This window comes from Hylobates moloch, unplaced genomic scaffold (genome assembly GCF_009828535.3).
Source record: "Hylobates moloch isolate HMO894 unplaced genomic scaffold, HMol_V3 SCAFFOLD_8, whole genome shotgun sequence".
Taxonomy (NCBI): domain Eukaryota; kingdom Metazoa; phylum Chordata; class Mammalia; order Primates; family Hylobatidae; genus Hylobates; species Hylobates moloch.
The window spans coordinates 80,258,689-80,279,600 of NW_026652283.1; the positions used below are offsets into that span (position 1 = coordinate 80,258,689).

Genomic DNA, 20,912 nt, shown 5'->3' on the forward strand with positions numbered 1-20,912 from the left:
TTCTCATAGAGAAGAACTAGGGCAGCAAGGACAAAGAGGCAACAGGTCATGTGCTGCCTCAACAAACAGCAGCAGCATTATGCAGTCACAACCTTCCCTTGTCACTAAGCAACAAAAAATTGACCTCCAGAGATTCTCTTTCCTGAAGACATCCTCCAAAAGACAAGAGGAAAGTTTGCCTTTTCTGCTCCCTTCTTGGAAAGATGCAAAGTGCTTTAGTAGGCTCCTGGGTAAGAGTGCACTTTATGTTAATCCCGGCCCCTGGCCCTCTGGTTGTACCCGAAATCTGACTGAGTCATGACGGTGAAGTGAAAAGGTTTTCATCTGGCATCCAACCTGGAATAGGACCCTGAGCTACCCACTTCCTCTCCACCATCTTAAGGTCACCCCTGGAGGCTGCCTAGTCTTCCTAACACTTTGCCCCCTTCCGTGCATCATGGTCTCCTTCAAGCCAGTGGAAACTCCTAGTCCTCTAGCCACCCCGTTTATTCCAAGTTAATTGTTTGAGCCTCCCAAGCTTTTGGAGTTTGGCTGCTGTCTAGTCTGGGAACATTTGAGGGCAAAGATTGTGTTTTTGTCCATCTGTATTTCCCATGCTCAGCCCCATGCCTGGAAGACAATAAAGGTCTGATAAATACTGTTGAGCTAACCGGAATAGAGAGTGAGGGGTTCCTGACAGAGAAGGATAGACAGACAAAGTGATCCACGTCTTCAGTGGGATGGAAAGATACGAGGCTTTCTAGTCCTGTTAAATAGCCCATTGCAATGGCCAGAGGGCAGGCTTAGGATGGGTTCTTCTGCTCAGTGTTATAATTGTGGAGGGCCAGACACACCCATCGTCTCCAGGGAGAACTCAGGACAAAGAGGTTGGGCCATAGGAGTTCCCAGACATGATCATCCACAGAGTGTCCACGTAATGACATCAGCACAGTACAGCCCCTTTCTTGGACCTCTGATAGTTGCTTATTTCTGTCTCTTGACAGTTCCTCTCTGAAATTCTCTCCAGGCTGGGAGCGGTGGCTCACGCCTGTAATCCCAGCACTTTGGGAGACCAAGGTGGGCAGATCACGAGGTCAGGAGTTCGAGACCAGCCTGGCCAACATGGTGAAACCCTGTCTCTACTAAAAATACAAAAATTAGCCGGGTGTGGTGGCGGGCGCCTATAATCCCAGATACTCGGGAGGCTGAAGCAGGAGAATTGACCGAACCCCGGAGGCAGAGGTTGCAGTGAACCAAGATCGCACCACTGCACTCCAGCCTGGTGACAGAGCAAGACTCCGTCTCAAAAAAAAAAAAAAAATCAGCCTGGCATGATAGTGGGTGCCTGTAGTCTCAGGTACTTGGGAGGCTGAGGCAGGAGAATGACTTGAACCCAGGAGGCAGAGGTTGCAGTGATCTGAGGTTGTGCCATTGTACTCCAGCCTGGGTGACAGAGCAAGACTCTGTCTCAAAAAAAAAAAAATTGTGGGGAGAACAACAAAGGGGATTTCTTCTCAGGCTCTTTAGGGAAGGACCACACCCCTGATCAGTGGCCCTGCCCACAAATCTCTGCTCTGAATGAATGGCACTCCTTCCCTACACATGCATAGCCCAAGTGGGTCATTACAGCTGAGGTCAACTGTCCCAATGATGGATGAAGACACTTCTATACTGGCCCATCTCCAGGAGTGTCCTAACTCCTTAGATTCTTTCTATTCTGTCAGGAACTTCCATGAGGGGCTTCTGATCTGGCTTTCCTGGAACCCTCCGTTGGGGTCCTGAGGTCTAGGATCCATGGTCGAGATTTGAGTGAGTTTTATCCTCATTCCTGTCTTGTTATAGCACAACAATGGCTTCTATGGGCACTACAGAAGCCAATTCAAGAGTGAAAGTGCTAGAGAATACCGCCTTGCAGCCAAGCCCCAGCCTCCAGCAGTGTTCCTGCAGCGATGTCAGGTACAAGGCAGTCCTGAGGGCAGCGGGGGTGACTAGACCAGTCCAAGAGCATCATCCCAGCCCTTCCATGGCTGTACTGACACCTATCACTGGGACAGGCTTTACCTTTCTTCTCTGAGATGTCAGATCTTTCCCCTACAGACAGGGTGGAAAAGAGTGAGTGCCAAACTGAACCATATTGCTCACTGCCCCTTCTAGATGGACAAAGGGTAAGGGCCTAGCTGGGGTGGGTAGCTACAAGCAGAGAGCCTCTGGAACCCAGGAAGTAAGCCTTGAGGTTTGCTGACAACTACCTTCACATTCAGATTCCTTAATGCTAAGAAAGCCCATGGTCCATCCCACAGCCAGCTTCACAGTCCAGGTCCTTAGAAATTAGTAGGAGGCCTTCTCTGGTCAGGGAAGTGGTACAGGAGGCAGCTGGGTACTGGCCTACACATTTGGCCAGGGAATACTGGAAAGGAGTGATGGCTGAGGTAGCCTGGAGTGGCTATAACAGGCTTCCGGAGAATGGGAAAGGGATACAGGGCCATAGGCCCTTTACTACTTACAGGCCTGGAGACAAGGAAGGGACACTGTGTATCATAAATCAGGGTCACAGCTGGGCAAGGTGGCTCACGCCTGTAATCCTAGCACTTTGGGAGGCCGGGGCAGGTGGATCACTTGAGGTCAGGAGCTGGAAACCAGTCTGGCCAACATGGTGAAAGCCCATCTCTACTAAAAATACAAAAAAAAAAAAAAAAAAAATAGGCCAGGTGCAGTGGCTCACGCCTGTAATCCCAGCACTTTCGGAGGCTGAGGCGGGAGGATCACCTGAGGTCGGTAGTTCAAGATCAGCCTGACCAACATGGAGAAACCCCATCTCTACTAAAAATACGAAATTAGCTGGGCTTGGTGGTGCATGCCTCTAATCCCAGCTACTCGGGAGGCTAAGGCAGGAGAATGGCTTGAACCCAGGGGGTGGAGGTTGCAGTGAGACAAGATCAGATAGCACCATTGCATTCCAGCCTGGACAACAAGAGCAAAACTCCGTCTCAAAAAAAAAAAATTAACCAGGCATGGTGATGCACACCTATAATCCCAGCTACTCAGGAGGCTGAGGTAGGGAGAATTGCTTGAACCCGGGAGGCAGAAGTTGCAGCGAGCCAAGATGGCACCACCACACTCCAGCCTGGGTGACAGAGTGAGACTCGGTCTCAAAAAATGAAATAACATAAAAAAAATAAATAAATAGGAGTCACAACAGTAACAAGCATACTCAAAACAGCAGAACTCAGAAGGGTATGTTTACAAAGGATTGCTTGTGACAGCCTCAGATAAAGGCATTCCCACAGGCTGGTAACAACCAAGTGGTTAGTCCTACTGAGCCCAAAGGGAGACAAGGGGGAGACATGGCTTCTAGAATCGAGAAGGAGATAAAGGTATGAAAAGGATCACCCTGACAGGAGCAGTAATCCTAGGTACAGAGACATAGCCAGGTGGGAGGTGGCCTAGGAGGGAGCCAAGAGAAGAAACACCTCCTCTCTCTTTTCCTCCATCTCCTCCCAGGGCTCCCTGGTGCCAGAACAAAAGGATCCTAGTATGGAGTGCAGTCAGGTCAGCCTCCAGAGCAACAACTGGGTAGAAGGTGGCCCAGAGGGACCTGAAGGGGTGCCTGAAACAGGTACCACCCACTGCACCTTCTTGCTTCTCAGCCTTTTGCCAGGTCCTACTTGATCTGCTATCTGGATTTTCTATGAATTGCTTTCCCAGGCTGAGACCAGCGTCCTGGAGGCTGCTATTTTATGGAAACTCAACTTCCTTAGCTTATACACTTGCAAGGGCTGCCTGCTACAGCCTACCAAGCCAGGCCCAGATGCAGCTCCAGACTGCCCATCCAGGGCCACCTCCCTTTTGAGAGTGATGGGATCTGGGAAGTACAGAAAGAGAAGCAACCCAGAGACTTCCTGCTGTATGTTCGTCATTGCCCTCAGTGGCAGCTCTCCCCCCAAAGACTGGAACATCCTATTAATCTGTTAAACTCATTCCTCAGAAACAGACATGTAAGGGACATGTTTTGGCTGCTGATCAATGTAAGGACTTGCTACATAAAAAATTTACTAGCATTAGCCATCAGCAGCCCCAAGTAGCATAATCTGTGTCTTGGATTCAGGTTATATAAATGTCAAATCTCACGGTTCTTTCTAGGTCTAAAGCTGTTTTAATTAATAGGACTGCTCAGAGAAGTTGCACGTTTTCTTTTTGCACTGGCTGAGAGGTACCAGGTTTCAGCTGGCAGATTCCAGCTATTGTTTAAAGCCTTTCCAAGATATAGCATCCACTCTCCTTTTGGTTTGTAAAATTTTTGTCCATGACATACAGATGCAAGAAAATTATGTTTTCTTTTTTTTCATATTTTTCTAAAGCAGATTAATCTATGTCTAGCCGTCAACTGCCTGATTCTTGGGAAATATAATTCTGGTCCTCTTAGTTCCTCAGGTTGGACAGGAGTCCTGTCTGGTTGGGTGCATGTTCTTCACCTGTGGTGTCATGACTGCTGGGCCCCTGCTACCATCCCATCCCTCAGTTTGCCAAGGAGCTTCCTCTCTTAGTGCAGGCTGCCCAGCCTCCACAGGGGCCCTTAGCCCTCCCACATGCAAATACTGCCCCTTCCAAAGAAGCCCACCTCTCTTCCAAGTCCTCTTAAGATGGAATCCCAGTCCTAGCTCTACCTGCTCAGAAACCATGGATTTTACCACCTCGATGGAAAAGGAGCCTTGAATGATTAAGAAACAAAGATGCTAGTGATCATTCTTTGCAGAGCAAGAATACCCAGAATTGCCTGGGTAGAGAGGAAATGACTGTGCTTCTCACCAAGCTCCCACAGTTTTGAGAGAACAAAACTCATTGGGCGTCAATAAATTATCCTGCCACTATAGGAATAGTGAATTTCCAGTCAGAGGTGCCTCCGACCAGAAAGACACGTACATTCTAAGGCTAAGTGCAATTCGGTAGCTGAGGATAGACAATGGAGAAATTTGGGGGTCAATTGAAACTTGCCCCAGACTCCTAGATTTTAATTGAAACTTCCATTGAAATAATTATCAATTCATAAGCAGTTGTAAAAATTAATAGAGATTTCTTTTACACTTTGCCTGGTTACCTTCAATGGTAACATCTTGCAAAGCTATAGTATAATATCACAACAAGGACATTGACATTGATTGATATAATCACTAAAGTTCATTCAAATTTCCCTAGTTTTACTGGTGGGTGCGTGTGTGTGTGTGTGTGTGTGTGTGTGTGTGTGTGTGTGTGTATTAAGAGCTACGGGCGGGGCGTGGTGGCTATAGGCCAGGCGCAGTGGCTCACACCTGTAATCCCAGCACTTTGGGAGGCCGAGGCAGGTGATCACAAGGTTAGGAGATCGAGACCATCCTGGCTAACACAATGAAACCCTGTCTCTACTATAGGCTGGGTGCGGTGGCTCACGCCTGTTATCCCAGCACTTTGAGAGGCCAAGGCGGGCGGATCACGAGATCAGGAGATGGAGAACATCCTGGCTAACACGGTGAAACCCCATCTCTACTAAAAATACAAAAAATTAGCCAAGCATGGTGGCGGGCGCCTGTAGTCCCAGCTACTTGGGAGGCTGAGGCAGGAGAATGGTGTGAACCCGGGAGGCGGAGGTTGCAGTAAGCTGAGATCGCACCACTGCACTCCAGCCTGGGCGACAGAGCGAGACTCTGTCTCAAAAAAAAAAAAAAAATTAGCCAGGTGTGGTGGCGGGCGCCTGTAGTCCCAGCTACTCAGGAGGCTGTAGCAGGAGAATAGTGTGAACCCAGGAGGTGGAACTTGCAGTGAGCTGAGATCACGACACTGCACTCCAGCCTGGGCAACAGAGCGAGACTCCATCTAAAAAAAAAAAGAAAAAAAAAGAGCTATAAAATTTGCCGGGCACCGTGGCTCACACCTGTAATCCCAGCACTTTGGGAGGCCAAGGTGGGTGTACCACCTGAGGTCGGGAGTTCAAGACCAGCCTGACCAACATGGAGAAACCCCGTCTCTACTAAAAATATAAAATTAGCCGGGGTGGTGGTGCATGCCTGTAATCCCAGCTACTCAGGAGGCTGAGGCAGGAGAATCGCTTGAACCCAGGAGGCGGAGGTTGCAGTGAGCTGAGATCGAGCCACTGTACTCCAGCCCGGGCAACAGTGCGAGACTCCATCTTGGAAAAAAAAAAAAAAAAAGCTTTAAAATTTTATCACCTGTGTAGTTTTGTGTATCTAACACCACAGTTGACTGTGGTGGTAGACCAACATCACAAGGGATCCCTGGTGCTGCTCTGGTTTTTTTGTTGTTTTTTTGTTTTGTTTTTCGAGTTTCACTCTTGTTGCCCAGGCTGGCGTGCAATGGTGTGATCTTGGCTCACTGAAACCTCTGCCTCCCGGGTTCAAGCAAATCTCCTGACTCAGCCTCCTGAGTAGCTGGGATTACAGGTACCCACCACCGTGTCCGGCTAATTTGTTTGTATTTTTAGTAGAGATGAGGTTTCACCATATTGCCCTGGTTGGTCTCAACCTCCTGATCTTGGGTGATCTGCCTGCCTCGGCTTCCCAAAGTGTCAGGATTACAGCTGTGAGCTACCCTGCCTGGTCTATGTAATTTTTTTTTTTCTTTAAGACAGAGTCTTGCTCTGTGACCTAGGCTGGAGTGCAGTGTCCTGATTTCAGCTCACCGCAACCTCTGCCTCCCGGGTTCAAGTGATTCTCCTGCCTCAGCCTCCTGAGTAGCTGGGATTACAGGCATGCACCACTACACCCAGCTAATTTTGTATTTTTAGAAGAGACGGGGTTTCTCCATGTTGGTCAGGCTGGTCTTGAACTCCCGACCTCAGGTGATCCACCCGCCTAGGCCCCCCAAAGTTACAGGCCTGAGCCACTGTGCCTGGCCCCCATTTCTAAATCAATCAATCTTCCATTTCTAAAATTTTGTCACTTAAAAATGTTATAGGCCGGGCGCAGTAATCCCAGCACTGTAATCCCAGCACTTTGGGAAGCCAAGGTGGTTGGCTCACACCTGTAATCCCAGCACTTTGGGAGGCCAAGGTGGGTGGATTGCTTAAGGCCAGGAGTTCAAGATCAGCCTGGCCAACATAGTGAAACCCCATCTCTACTAAAAATACAAAAAATTTGCTGAGCTTGGTAGCTCACGCCTGTAATCACAGCTACTCAGGAGGCTGAGGCAGGAGAATCGCTTGAATCTGGGAGGCAGAGGTTGTGGTGTGCCGAGATCACGCCACTGCACTCCGGCCTAAGTGAGAGAGCAGGACTCCATCTCAAAAAAAAAAAAAAATTACATAGGCCAGGTGCAGTGGGTCATGCCTGTAATCCCAACACGTTGGGAAGCCAAGGCAGTGGATTGCTCGAGGTCAGGAGTTCAAGACCAACTAGGGCAATATGGTGAAACCCTATCTCTGGTAAAAATACAAAAATTAGCCGGTGTGGTGGCACACGCCTGTAATCCCAGCTACTTGGGAGGCTGGGGCATAAGAAGCTCTTGAACCTGGGAGGTGGAGGTTGCGGCAAGCCAAAATCACACCACTGCACTCTAGCCTGCGCGACACAGTGAGACGGTCTCAAAAAAATAAATTAAATTAAATTAAATTGAAATGTTATATAAAGCTGGGCACAGTGGTGCATGCCTCTAATCCCAGCACTTTGGGAGGCCAAGGCAAGAGGATTGCTTGAGCCCAAGAGTTCAAGATCAGCCTGGGCAACATAATGAGACCTCATCTCTAAAAAAAAGTTAAACAATTAGCCAGGCATGGTGTCATGCACCTGTGGTACCAGCTACTCTGGAGGCTGAGGTAGGAGGATTGCTTGAGCCTAGGAGGTCAAGGCTGAAGTGAGCCATGATTGTGTCACCGCACTCCAGCCTGGCAAAGTGAGACCTTGTCTCAAAAACAGTTATATAAATAGAATAATACAATATGCACCCTTTGGAGACTGGCTATTTTTGCAGCATAATTTCCTAGATATTCATCCAAATTATTGTGTGTATCAATAGTTCACTTATTTTCATTCACTGAGTAGTATTCCTTGGTACCAATGTACCAGTTTGTTTAATCATTCATCTGTTAAAGGATATCTGACCTGATTCCAGTTTTTGGCTCATACAAATAAAGCTGTTAAGAATATTTGTGTATAAATTTTTGGTTGAACGTAAGTTTTTGTCTCTCTGGGATAAAAGCCCAGGAATACAATTGCTGGGTCATGTGGTAGTTGCATGTTTAGTGTTTTTGTTGTTTTGTGTTGTTTTTGAGACAGAGTCTCGCTCTGTCGGCCAGGCTGGAGTGCAGTGGCATGATCACGGCTTACTGCAACCTCTGCCTCCCGGGCTCAAGCAATCTCATTACAGGTGTGTGCCACCATGCCTGGCTAATTTTTGTATTTTTAGTAGAGACAGGGTTTCACCATGTTGGCCAGGCTGGTCTTGAACTCCTGACCTCAGGTTGTCCACCCACCTCAGCCTACCAAAGTGCTGGGATTACAGGGATGAGCCACCGCGCCTGGCTGCATGTTTAGTTTTTAAAAGAAACTGCCAAACTGTTTTCGAGAGTGGCTTTACCACTTTATATTCCCATCAGCAATGCATGAATGATCTGGTTTTTCTGCATTCTCACCAATACCTGGTGTTGTCTCTATTTTCAATTGGAGCCATTCTGATAGATATGTAGTGACATCTTATTGTGGTTTTAATTTGCATTTCCCTGAGGTTTAATGATGAATATCTTTTTGAGAGGTGACAGCGTGTTGGCAACCCTCACAGCCCTCGCTCGCTCTCCGCACCTCCTCTGCCTGGGCTCCCACTTCGGCGGCATTTGAGGAGCCCTTCAGCCCGCCGCTGCACTGTGGGAGCCCCTTCCTGGGCTGGCCGAGGCCGGAGACAGCTCCCTCAGCTTGCGGGGAGGTGTGGAGGGAGAGGCGCAGGCGGGAACTGGGGCTGCGCGCGGTGCTTGCGGGCCAGCGCGAGTTCCGGGTGGGCGTGGGCTCGGCGGGCCTCGCACTCGTAGTGTTCGGCCCGCCCCGCGCAGTGAGTACCTGGGCCAGCAGCTGCTGTGCTGAATTTCTCGCCCGGCCTTAGCTGCCTTCCCGCGGGGCAGGGCTCGGGACCTGCAGCCCGCCATGCCTGAGGCTCTCCCTGCTCCCCGCGCACTCCGCGGGCTCCTGTGCAGCCTGAGCCTCCCCAACGAGCACCGCCCCCTGCTCCACGGTGCTCAGTCCCATCCACCACCCAAAGGCTGAGGAGTGCGGGCGCACGGCGCGGGACTGGCAGGCAGCTCCACCTGCAGTCCCGGTGCAGGATCCACTGGGTGAAGCCAGCTGGGCTCCTGAGTCTGGTGGGGACTTGGAACTTGGAGAACCTTTATGTCTAGCTAAGGGATTGTAAATACACCAATGGGCACTCTGTATCTAGCTCAATGTTTGTAAACACACCAATCAGCACCCTGTGTCTAGCTCAGGGTTTGTGAATGCACCAATGGACACTCTGTATCTAGCTACTCTGGTGGGGACTTGGAGAACCTTTGTGTCCACACTCTGTATCTAGCTAATCTGGTGGGGACATGGAGAACCTTTGTGTCTAGCTCAGGGATTGTAAACGCACCAGTCAGTGCCCTGTCAAAACAGACCACTCGGCTCTACCAGTCAGCAGGACGTGGGTGGGGCCAGATAAGGGAATAAAAGCAGGTTGCCCGAGCTAGCAGTGGCAACCCACTCCAGTCCCCTTGCATGCTGTGGAAGCTTTGTTCTTTCACTCTTTGCAATATATCTTGGTGCTGCTCACTCTTTGGGTCCACACTGCCTTTATGAGCTGTAACACTCACCGGGAAGATCTGCAGCTTCACTCCTGAAGCCAGCGAAACCACGAACCCACCGGGAGGAACGAACAACCCCAAACACGCTGCCTTAGGAGCTGTAACACTCACCACGGAGGTCTGCAGCTTCACTCCTGAGCCAGCGAGACCACGAACCTGCCAGAAAGAAGAAACTCCGAACACATCCCAACATCAGAAAGAACAAACTCCGGACACGCCGCCTTTAAGAACTGTAGCACTCACCACAAGGGTTCACGGCTTCATTCTTGAAATCAGTGAGACCAAGAACCCACCAATTCTGGACACATTTTCATGTGTTATTTGTCATCTGTAAATCATCTTTGGTTAGATGTCTTCATGTTTGCCCATTTTTTAATTAGACTGTGATCTTACTGTTGAGTTGAGAGACTTCCTTATATATTCTAGTCCTCTGTTGGATATATGGTTTATAAATATTTTCTCCCAGTCTGTAGCTTGGTTTGCAGTGGTGCAATCATGGCTCATTGCACCCTTGACCTCTTAAGCTCATGTGATCCTTCCACTTCAGCCTTCCTAGTTGCTGGGACCACAGGTACGCACCACCACGCCTGGCTAATTTGTTATTTTTTGTAGAGACAGTGTCTGGGAGCCTTGCTACACTGCCCAGGCTGGTCTTGAACTCCTGGGCTCAAGCAATCTTTCCTCCTTGGCCTCTCAAAGTCCTGGGATTACGAGTGTAAGCCACTGCACGGCCTCAGCTTGCTTTTTTTTTTTTTTTTGGAGACATAGTCTCTCTGTTGCCAAGGCCGGAGTGCAGTGGGGAGATCTTGGCTCACTGCAACCTCTGCCACCCAAGTTCAAGCAATTCTCCTGCCTCAGCCTCCCGAGTAGCTGGGATTACAGGCGCCCAACACCACACCTAGCTAATTTTTGTATTTTCACTAGAGACAAGGTTTCACCATGTTGGCCAGGATGGTCTCGAATTCCTGGCCTCAAGTGATCTACCCGCCTCTGCCTCCCAAACTGCTGGGATTATAGGCATGAGCCACTGTGCCCAGCCTCAGCTTGCATTTTGAGGAATGAAAGCTTCCCACCTTCTTGGAGTTTTCATTCTGCTTAAAGACTACCATCAGACTGTCTAAGGCAGGCAGTTCTAAAAAGGGAACTTTTTTTTTTTTTTGAGACGGAGTCTCAGGATCTCAGCTCACTGCAAGCTCTGCCTCCCGGGTTCACGCCATTCTCCTGCCTCAACCTCCCGAGTAGCTGAGACTACAGGCACCTGCCACCACACCCAGCTAATTTTTTGTATTTTTAGTAGAGATGGGGTTTCACCATGTTAGCCAGGATGGTCTCGATCTCCTGACCTCGTGATCCACCTGCCTCGGCCTCCCAAAGTGCTGGGATTATAGGCGTGAACCACCACACCCAGCCTAAAAAGGGAACTCTTAAACACACATACAATAAGCTCTACTCTGAAGATTCTGGTTCAGGGATGGAGCCAGCCCCTGTATTTTATCTGGGGACCTGCCGTCAGCCATTACCTATACTCCCAAGCCAGCCAAGCCTGACCTCACCAGATCTGGCCACTTCAGGTCTACCGCAGGAGAAACTGAGTGGCTGGAGAGGGAATGGCTCTGAGGGCAAAGCCAAGCACAAAGGCAAGAAGGTGGTCTTGGGACAGATTCCTGCTGAAGTCTGGAGGCCTAAAAGATGGGCTTTCTCTGCCTGGGAGTGGAGCAAGGCTCTCTAGCTCCAACTGAGCCAAAGTAAATGCCCTGGGGCCAGGACCTTCTGTCCCTGTTCATTAATTTTTTTTTTTTTTCTGTCGCCCAGGCTGGAGTGCAGTGGCGCGATCTCAGCTCACTGCAACCTCTGCCTCCCAGGTTTAAGCAATTCTCCCGCTTCGGCCTCCTGAGTAGCTGGCATTACAGCCAAACACCATCACATCCAGCTAATTTTTTTGTGTGTTTTAGTAGAGACGGGGTTTCATCATGTTGGCCAGGTTGGTCTTGAACTCCTGACCTCAAGTGATCTGTCCGCCTCAGCCTCCCAAAGTGCTGGGATTACAGGCGTGAGCCACCAAGCCCGGCTAATTTTTGTATTTTTAGTAGAAACGGGGTTTCACTATGTTGGCCAGGCTGGTCTCAAACTCCTGACCTCAGGTAATCCACCTGCCTTGGCCTCCCAAAGTGCTGGGATTACAGGTGTGAGCCACCATGCCCAGCCTGTTTATTGATTTAACAGCAACATTTATTGAGCAGTGTCAGGCATTATTCTCAGTGCTGAAGTTATAGATGTGAGCAAGACAGACCGCCTTTGCCCACAAGAAGCTTATGTTTAATGGCGGGGCATGAGATGTTCTAATCAGTGGGGGTAACATCACGTAGAATAATATAGTATGTTAGCAGGTGAAAAATGCAGGGTTAGGGTGATGGAACTATTGGCCTAGTGCTCAAGGAAGGAAAAGAGGGAGGTGTGAGGAAATTATATGGCCAGGAGAAGGAATAGGTGGTGCAAAGCCCTAAGTGGGAGCACCTGGTGTGTCTGAGGAGCAGTGGGGAAATCAGTGTGGCTGGAGGTAACAGAAGGACCAATATCATGTGGGTCTCACAGACCACTATGATGACTTTGGCTATCACAAATAGGAGGAACTGTTGTGAATTTTCAGCAAATGAGATGTGATCTCATTTATGTACTAACAGAATTATCTGGCTGCTAAGCGGACAACAGACTGGAGAGGGAAGTTTGAAAGCAGGGACACCAGGCAGGAAGCTCTTGCAATAATTCAGGCAAGAGAGGAATGTGGCTTGTATCGGGGAAAACAGTGGGCATGCTGAGATGTGGTCTGGTCCTGGGCACATTTTGACCACAGTATCAACAGGATACTTGCACATTCAATGTGGGGTATGAGAGAAGAGAATCAAGGGGACTCAAGGTGTTTGACAGGATCTGGCTGCCATGGTCTGAGCTGGGGGAGGCTGTAGGTGGAGTGTGTCTAGGCATGACCCAAAGCTCAGTCATATGTTTGGAGATGCCCAATTGGGTATTTACATGGAGATGTGGAGTAGGCAGTTGTCTACTGAGCCCAGAGTTCAGGAGAAAGTTTGAGCTGGAGATAGAAATTCCAGTTTTCAGATGGCATTTAGAGCCAAGAGGCTGGGTATGTTGATGGGGGAGTAAGTGTGGATGCAGGGGAGGAGAGGACTAAAGTCCTGGGCAATCAAGAGTTAAGGCCCAACTTGAAACTTGGCCACTGCTCCCCTGATGGGAGGATGTCCTAGCAGATGCCTCCTTATTGAGGACCCTCTTCAATAAGGGTTCCACGGGCTTCTGCTTCAGGGCAAGTCCCAGGTTCAGATATCCCAGGACTGAAGCATTGCTTTAAATAGTCTCTGCCCTCTGTCTGTTGGCAGTTTAGCAGCTTAGGGGCAGTGGCTCCCGGTGACTTCCCTCCATTAGGGACCCTGAGGCAGTGATCCGGGTAAGGGCAGGTAAATAAGCATCATTTTCCCCATTCACCTTCTTTCTCACTATCTTTCAAGGAGCCGGCGCAGCAACACTTCTTCTCCAAGCACGACAACCGTACTTCCTTTGACAAAGTGAGTGCCAAAGACAGGAAGAATGGCAGGCAGTCCCCCAGCCTAAGCTGAAGTCTGGACAGAGCAGGTGGTAGGGTGCAGGGGATGACACTGAGGGAGGGCTCCTTATGAAGGCAGAGGAGTGGCTATCTTCCCCCACAAACTTTCTCCTCTGGGAAACAGCCTATTCCCCCAAACAGAGACATCTCTATGTTGGTTTCCTCTGCCAACTTGCCAGACAATGTGCAAGTATCCTGTGGGCCACTAACTTTCTGGGTGCTTCACCTTAGAATGAAAGACATCACTGGGGAGGCAGGCCAAGGAGGCCAGGGTACAGGCCAAGACAGCCAGGCATAGGAGAGGTATCACCAAGCAGACTTGGGGTTAGGAGGGGCCCAAGAAGGTGCTTGGTGCCAGGAATATGGGCCAAGGGCCCGTACCGTTGAGGAGGGTCCCTACTGCCTGCTGCAGGGAATCGGAAGGCGGAAGGACCTGGAGCGGCTGTGGCAGCGGCACACCTTCTTGCGCTGGGCACCCTGTGAGATAGAGTTGCGCCAGCAGGGGCCCCTGGAATCTTCTTACCAGGCTGATTTCCGACCAGGCTCAGGACTCAGTGGCCTCCCCCAGCGCCTCGTCCACTTTGTGCAGGTCCAGCCTTCCCATACCAGGACCACCTACCAGCAGAACTTCTGCTACCCATCCCAGGGTGGCCACTGTGGCAGCTACAAGGTAGGGTCCCAGGCGCCGGTCACTGACATACTGCCTGACCTCCCAGGGATCCCAAGACCCAAGCTGCTGCAGCACTACCTTCATGCTGGGGTCTCTGAGTGTCTAAACAGTCCAGAGCATTAAACAAGGACAGGTGACACAGCACATTGTCTGTGTTTGCAGCCCACAATGGGATGCAGCCCAAGAGGCTGAAAGGTAGTAGTGGGCTGCCAGGTCCTGTGCCTGTCTCCCATGGCACTTGTGCCCATGGTGTGTTTGTGTGCTGGGCATGAGAGGTGCTGCTCTGGGATCCCTGCCACTAAGTGAGAAAGGGTAAGGCCTGCAGGAGGCTAAGAGTCCAGGAGGATTGCCATAGCCACAGCAGGTGGGTTCCAGGGCCCCAAGTACTACTCTGTTCTTGCAGTAAACCCAGCTGTAGAGAGGAAGATTAGAGGGCAGTCCCCAGCCTAAGTTGAAGTCGGGACAGAGCAGGTGGTAGGGTGGAGGGGGTGACACTGAGGGAGGGTCCTTATGAAGGCAGTGGAGTGACTATCTTCCCCAGAACCTTTCTCCTCTGGGAAACAGCCTATTCCCCCAAACAGAGACATCTCTGTGTTGGTTTCCTCTGCCAGCATGCCAGACAACGTGCAAATATCCTGTGGGCCACTGACTTTCTAGGTGCTTCACCCTAGAATGAAAGGCATCACTGGGGAAGCAGGCCAAGTACTCAGTGTAGCTATGGCAAAAGCAGACCCCAGAGACCAGTACTAGTGGGCGACAAAGGCTGGAAGAAGGAAGAGTTGGCAGCTTTCTCAGGAGGCAGCTGCCTTTGAGGGGTTTGTTGGGTAGCCACACAGTCCTGTCCAAGAGACAGCTGCCCCACAACTGAGACAGAAAGAGACTTCCCTGGGCCACAGAATCCACTGAACCACCCCTCCCTGTGGGGGTGAGCAGAGACCCTAAGAAGACACTTTAACTTGGATCTGGAGGTCTTCCTAACCCTGTGGTATGCTGTTGTTGTTTTCTGAGCACTTTTCTGGTCATCCTATCCTGCCATCCTTTGGTGACATGTGACAGCCCTTCCTTACTGTCCTAGTGCTCTCTAATCCCCAGGACAGTAAGGAGGCACTGTCATCACATGTTGCCAAAGAATAAGCTGAGGCTTAGATGGAACAGAAACACCAAATCACTTTGGGAACACCGACCAGATCCAAGAGGCTCCTTCTGGACCCTCATCCCTAGGGGCATTGAGACCCCCAAAGGAAGGCAGGGGCAGTGGAAGCAACAAGGGAGTTCACACCAGGGTCCACACGCTAGGTTTTAGCAGCACTTTTACTTCCACATCCAAACTCCCTGGGTCCTCACAACAGCCCAGTGAGGTAGGTAGGGTAGGAAAGTTTCAGAGATCCCCATTTATAGATGAGGATGCTGAGGCACAGAGAGGTGAAGTGACTTGTCCAAGGTCATACAACCAGCAGTGTAGAGGGCTCAAAGCCAGCATTCCTCCACTCGAACTCCTGCGCTCTGGCCCTCTGGCAGTTCCCACATCCTCTCTATTCTCTCTGTGTCCCCCACCCTCTCAACTCTCCTGGGTCTACAGGGACCCTAAAGGCAGCCTGGCAGCTGAGATTTTTCAGGAATGGCAACTGGGGTAGGCCTGGTCAACTCCAGATAGGAACTGACCCTGAAGAGCATGAGGCCAGCTTTCCTTCTCCCTATTTCCCAGTTGGATGGAAGGCCTAGTAGGTCCCAGGGCAAGGATGGAGCTAGGCATGATTCATGAATGAATGGTGATAAAGGTAGGTGTAAGCATATGTGTGTCCTGCACAAAAGACAAAGGCTCCCCTAACCCAAGACCCCAAGGCAGTGTCTCAAGTGCTCACCCCTGTGCCTCTCTCATCCCACAGAGCCATAGTGAGTGTCCTCAGCAGCAAAAGGAGCCATAGAAATAGCTGCCTCTGGCAATGAGCTGCTCCAGTGGACAGCTCCCACCAGGCCTTCAGACTCCATCACGCAGACACAGTGCCTCCACGGCTTGACTGGGGCCCTGGGCCACACCCCCAATAACAAACAGCCGAGGCCCAGCCTGCAGACTAGAGCAGGAGCAGCGGGCAGTGGGCATGGCAGGCAATGCCTCCCAGCGCCGCCGTGCAAGGCTAAAGCTCTCCACAGAGCCCAAAGGACATGGCTGGTTTCCTGCAAGAAGGAGAGAGAAGGCTGTGAGAGGCACAGGCTGTAGGGACTCCAGGCCCTTTTGCTCCCTAAGCCCAGAGAACAGCCCAGTAGATATCACCCCACTATCAGGGTCTTGCTCCTCATTGCCTGTGTTCATCATTTGTTCATTCATTCATGTTTCTATATGTCCTCTTGGCTGTGCATACAGTGGTCATTTGTCCTGCTGCTGTCTCGTAGACCCTTGCTGGTGCTTGACAGAGCCCCCAGTCACTGAGGAACACCCTGAGTGCTGGGCCAGGCAGACCACATCCTGCCTGCTTCATAGATAGGGAAAAGAGCTTACAAAGCCCTGACCCCTGGAGTGCCTGGAGATGGGCAGAAGGTGGCACACACGCTGGGGGCTAGTCTTTCCTGTCTTGGGACTCCCTCCTCTCCCCAGCCCCACAGAGACTTACCAAGGCCCCCAATGGCCACAACGTGGCCCCCAAGGGACCCAACCACAAAGTCTGCCCTCTTATCCCTCATGCGCAGGCTGCGGGGCAGTTTGGTCCAGGACCCTGCAGGAGAGGGGAGGTCAGATCTAGTCATGTACGCACTATGCCCCTCCATCCCACAGAGAGTGGGAGGACAGCCCAGGACAGCCACTGCTCACCATGCTCCAGGTCAAACATCTCCACAGTGTTGACAAAGTGTGGGCGAGAGTAGAAGTTGTGGGGCCCAGGCTGCTGCAGGCCACCCAGGCTAAAGACGCTGCCTTCAGCCATGGCGCAGCCAGCAAAGGCCCGACGGCTGGGTAGGCTTGGATGGCGGGTCCATGTACGGGCCTCCAGATCAAAGGCTTCAAAAGCAGTCACTGGGAGCTTGCCCTGGCGGCCCCCTGTCAATGGAATTGGGGTACCTGGGAAGGAGCCCAGGAGGCTTGGTGGGCTCCTTGCTCACTAGGTTGCTAATCTGCCTGCCTCAGCCTCCCACATCCTGCTGTGTGCATACTTGCACGTGAATCATCCACCCTACAGTCCCTCAGGTACTGGGGTTTGGTTTTTCCAACCACAGCAAGACCACCAGGGGTCAGAGCCTCAGAGCAGGCATGGATCACCCCAACAAAGCTTCTCTTGTTCTGCCATCCTGGACTAAGCCCGATCCCTATCCCAGCCAACCTATGAGGATGAGGATTTCTAGACTCTGAGCCCCTTTCCCACATCCCCCAGGCCCTTACCCAGGACATAGATCTTGTTCCCGTGCAGGAAGGTGGAGGCCCCATAGCAGGGTGTGGGCATGGAAGGTAGTGAAAGCCAGCAGTCCCGACGGGGCTCATACACACGTACCTGGGCCTGGGGGGCCGTGTCAGGGCCCATTCCCCCCAGAGCATACACCATACCATCTGCATAGAAAAGAGTAGTTCAGATTGTACCTCAGCCTGCCAGGGTACCCCACCCTGACAGCTGCCCTGGTAAGGCCTGGGGGTGGCTGGAGACCCATGTGTTTATGGCATCCCTCCCCAGCAACAGACACACTACTACCTGCCTGCAGTGGGGGCTGGGAAAGCTGGATTCCTACTCTGGCCAGGGCCCCTCTGAGTAAAGAGCAGGAGGCAGCCGATCTAATTATAATCCGACTCTGTCTCCCTGGAGATGCTATGGCAACAGAGTCTGGCATCCAAGCAGGGCTGGCCTGGGCTGGTGGTCAGACCTGGAGGCCACAAGGTGGGGACTCCCCTTGGGGAGGAAGATGAGGGGATGGCTTAAGCCAGGGGTGAGAAACATGGGGATCTGCTTAGCACAGAGCTCAGTCTGGGGAGGGGGATTGGGGACCAGCTGGAGTTGGGATGGGGCTGGGAGAGGAATGGCTTGGGTCTGCTGGATAAAGATACTGTCCACAGCCTTCTGCTCCAGCATCCCTGCCAGCACCTCTGTGTGACACTCTTTCATTATAGTAGGCTCTTGCCCTCTGTTAAACCCTCAGAGTCAGCTACGACATGTCTGGGGGCCTTGGGGTAATGGGCCAGTCAGCTGGGGGCTTCCATGGCAGCAATCCCAGGTCAGCTTGGCCTTTGTCCACATCAGGCTCCCTGGCGTGTGGGAAGGGTTGGGGGTGGGGCAGGAAGTCTAAGCACAGGCTCTGAGCCAAGACCCTACTCCTCTCCCCCACCCTAGACTATTTATAACCCTGGGAGTCATTAGGCCATCCCACCCCCATCTCTTAGAAATAAGGAGTGGGGCAGGAACATGGCTGGGGTCTCCCATCATCCTGGGATCGGCTTGGGCTTTGCCTCCCACTTTAGCCAGAAAAGGCAGTTAATAGAAGGCTGCTGAAAGCCTAGCTCAAAGCTAGGTTGGAAAGGATACAGGGGACAAGGCCACATCCTGGGCACCCATGTAAAAATTACAGCTCTTGTTCAGTCTCTGAGGGTAAGGGACTAAGTCAGGAAATAATAAAAGGTGTTAGGGTACCTGAAGTGCCTTCCTTGGGAGGCCACTCACCTCTCTCCACAGTTGCAACCCCCATGGCTGCTTGAGGGAGGGTGGCCCGACGCTCCCAGCGGCCCTCATCCATCAGGAAGGCCTCTACGGCAGCTACCGGGCTCTGGACCTCATCCACACCACCCACCACTAGCACCTGCTTGCCCAGAACTACTGCAGCTGCACCAGCCCGGGCAGTGGGCAGGGGTGCCAGTGCCAGCCATGTGTGTGAGGCCATGTCCAGTGTCTCAGCAGTGTCCAGGGGCAGTCCAGCCCGGCCACAACCCCCCAACACCAGCAGGTGCCCATCTTGATGAGCCACTGTGCCATAGACCCGGCAAGTGGGCATGGGGGGGAACACCTGCCAAGCAAAGGCCCGGCCACCTCCTGCAGACATGGTGTTCACAGCCAATGGCAGACCATGCTGTCTGTTCAGACTGTAGGCCTCACTGGGAAGGCATGACAGGGCCTCATCTTGATTCTGCCAGGGCCACAAGAGGTATATGACCAGTCCAGGGACCTTGCCTTCACCTGGAGGAAAGAGGGAAAACAGGGGTCAGGGCACTGACCGGCCCCTCAGGAAACAGATAAGCAGCCTGTAGCTAAGGGCAGGGCTGGCCCAAAATCACTGGTGGGAAAGGCAGTGGGAGAAGCCAACCCCTCTGGCTAGCACACCACTGTGGAGGCCCTCCTGGAGTGGGAAGGAGGGCAGGCCCCAGGTCTTACCCAGGAGCCTTTCCCCTTTCCCATGGAGGCATGAAGGATTCTCCTTCCCACCCACTACCCAAACCACTCAGCAACTAGGTCAAATCTGGGTATAGGAGGGCAGTAGTAAGGTGACTAGAACAGGACTCTCCATCCAGGACCCTTCCTTTCCCCTCAACAAGCCTCACACTGGTCCTGCATGAGGGGAGTCCTTACTGGCTTCCAGAGTGCCCTGGGCAGCCTGGGGTTCCCCACACCTGCTGTCAGGGGTCAGACTCCAGAGTATCCTTACAACATCCTGGGGGCCATTCCACAGGGTTAATTTAAACCATTCCCACCAGTAAAAGACCAGAGTCAGGGTGTGTTTCAGACTAGGGGGAGGACTGCACACCAAGGTTCCACACACTCCTCTCGAGGTCCCCCCTCAGGAGTTTGCCCATTCCAAACCCCCAGAAGCTAGATTCCCTGGTGTCCAGAAGTGGGGTTGGGGGGGGCCGTTGGAGGAATCTCATGACCACAGGACTCCAGGGTCCGAGTCCAGGGCGTTTCCAGCAGGAATGGGCAGCTGGACTTCTGGGTTCCCTCGCATTAGATCCCCAAGTTCTCCAGCCACCCCTTTCTCTTGGTGGCTGCACTCCTGGACCCCTGGCAGGAGGGCCTCTTGGCCCCAAACTTCCAGCTCAAGGATATCGGGGGCGGGTCTGGGCTAACGCGCTTGGGGTTCTACACCCCGCGCCCCAAACTTCCCCTGAGCGCGGTTCCCGCGGGACTCACCCGCCGGTGCTCCGATGCTGCCAGGGTACGGGGTCCACCGTTCCGCCTCCGCTGACGCCGGATCTGGCTGGGGCTGAAGTCGGGCTCTGGCGGGGCTCCGGCACTGCTCCGGCGCGGGGCGGGGCTGGGCCAGGTCCGCCCCTCGCTCCCCTCCCGCTCCGACTCAGGGAAACCTCCTCTCGCCTTAACCCTGCACATGCCGCAGCTGGAGCACGGCGTGCCGATCCACGGTCATACGCAAACGGACAGACAAACGGACACGTGGACACTGGGCCTGACAGAATTTAGCGTCCGACCTCAGGCAGGAGTAGAAATGAGGCAGCGGCGAGCGACACAACACGTGTATGGCAAGGGGCAGTTCTGAGCCCGACCCAGCCTAGGTGCGCAGGCTGTGTCAAGCAGGCAAGCCGAACCCGAGGGCTTGAGGGGCCGGCGCCTGCCCACCTCCGCGGAGCTCCCGGGAGCCCAATGACAGGCTTCCCGGCGGCGCCCCCTGGAGGCCACTGGGGACATGGCCTGGGCCTCTGTCGTGTGGGGGCAGCCTGGGTCGCCCTTACCTGGGCATAAAGCAGGAATAGGTCTTACAGTGTACACTGAGGCTAGCGGGGGTGGAGGAACAGAAGGCACCGGCCCTTCTACAAACCTGGGTGGGGAGAATTCCTGGAAGGAGTGATACTGAGCAGAGGATGTGCTGGAAGAGTCAGAGGCCAGGGGACCTCCCAGTGGGTCACTCTGGCCTCATCC

At 52.4% G+C, this 20,912-nt stretch overlaps 2 protein-coding genes and 1 long non-coding RNA gene across 5 annotated transcripts; 2 read left to right on the plus strand and 1 right to left on the minus strand.

Moving 5' to 3' along the window:
- The first annotated feature begins 116 nt into the window (after positions 1–116).
- CUNH3orf84 (chromosome unknown C3orf84 homolog) lies at positions 117–14,223 on the plus strand. Of its 2 annotated transcripts, none has more exons than XM_032161569.2 (4): positions 117–230; positions 1,822–1,935; positions 13,312–13,368; positions 13,798–14,223. In XM_032161569.2, exons 1-4 carry the CDS (start codon positions 204–206, stop codon positions 14,197–14,199), a joined length of 600 nt encoding a protein of 199 aa, XP_032017460.1. In that variant the 5' UTR covers positions 117–203; the 3' UTR covers positions 14,200–14,223. The 2 variants fall into 2 exon arrangements, with proteins under 2 accessions (XP_032017460.1, XP_058298878.1); XM_058442895.1 differs by having other exon boundaries at positions 138–230; positions 13,795–14,223.
- On the plus strand, positions 3,500–4,040 carry LOC131384066 (uncharacterized). Its single transcript, XR_009214556.1, has 2 exons — positions 3,500–3,595; positions 3,685–4,040. It is a non-coding gene; the product is annotated as an uncharacterized LOC131384066 (long non-coding RNA).
- Positions 14,224–15,369: 1,146 nt separating the features above from the next.
- Positions 15,370–20,649, minus strand: KLHDC8B (kelch domain containing 8B). Of its 2 annotated transcripts, XM_032161570.2 has the most exons (6): positions 20,169–20,649; positions 18,711–19,220; positions 17,447–17,611; positions 16,883–17,107; positions 16,686–16,787; positions 15,370–16,251 (listed from the first exon to the last, which is right to left on the minus strand). In XM_032161570.2, exons 2-6 carry the CDS (start codon positions 19,084–19,086, stop codon positions 16,055–16,057), a joined length of 1,065 nt encoding a protein of 354 aa, XP_032017461.1. In that variant the 5' UTR covers positions 19,087–19,220; positions 20,169–20,649; the 3' UTR covers positions 15,370–16,054. The 2 variants fall into 2 exon arrangements, with proteins under 2 accessions (XP_032017461.1, XP_032017462.1); XM_032161571.2 differs by having other exon boundaries at positions 16,122–16,787; positions 18,681–19,220.
- Positions 20,650–20,912: the final 263 nt, after the last annotated feature.

Bases quoted from the DNA above. Each gene is read 5' to 3' on its own strand.
- KLHDC8B (XM_032161570.2), bottom strand. From the start codon at position 19,086: ATGTCTGCAGGAGGTGGCCGGGCCTTTGCTTGGCAGGTGTTCCCCCCC. The intron at 17,612-18,710 runs GTGAGTGGCCTC...TTTTCTATGCAG, and splicing joins GGTTGCAACTGTGGAGAGAG to ATGGTATGGTGTATGCTCTG. The intron at 16,788-16,882 runs GTGAGCAGTGGC...CCTCTCCTGCAG, and splicing joins GATGTTTGACCTGGAGCATG to GGTCCTGGACCAAACTGCCC.
- CUNH3orf84 (XM_058442895.1), top strand. From the start codon at position 204: ATGCAAAGTGCTTTAGTAGGCTCCTGG. The intron at 1,936-13,311 runs GTACAAGGCAGT...CTATCTTTCAAG, and splicing joins TGTTCCTGCAGCGATGTCAG to GAGCCGGCGCAGCAACACTT. The intron at 13,369-13,794 runs GTGAGTGCCAAA...CGTACCGTTGAG, and splicing joins ACCGTACTTCCTTTGACAAA to GAGGGTCCCTACTGCCTGCT.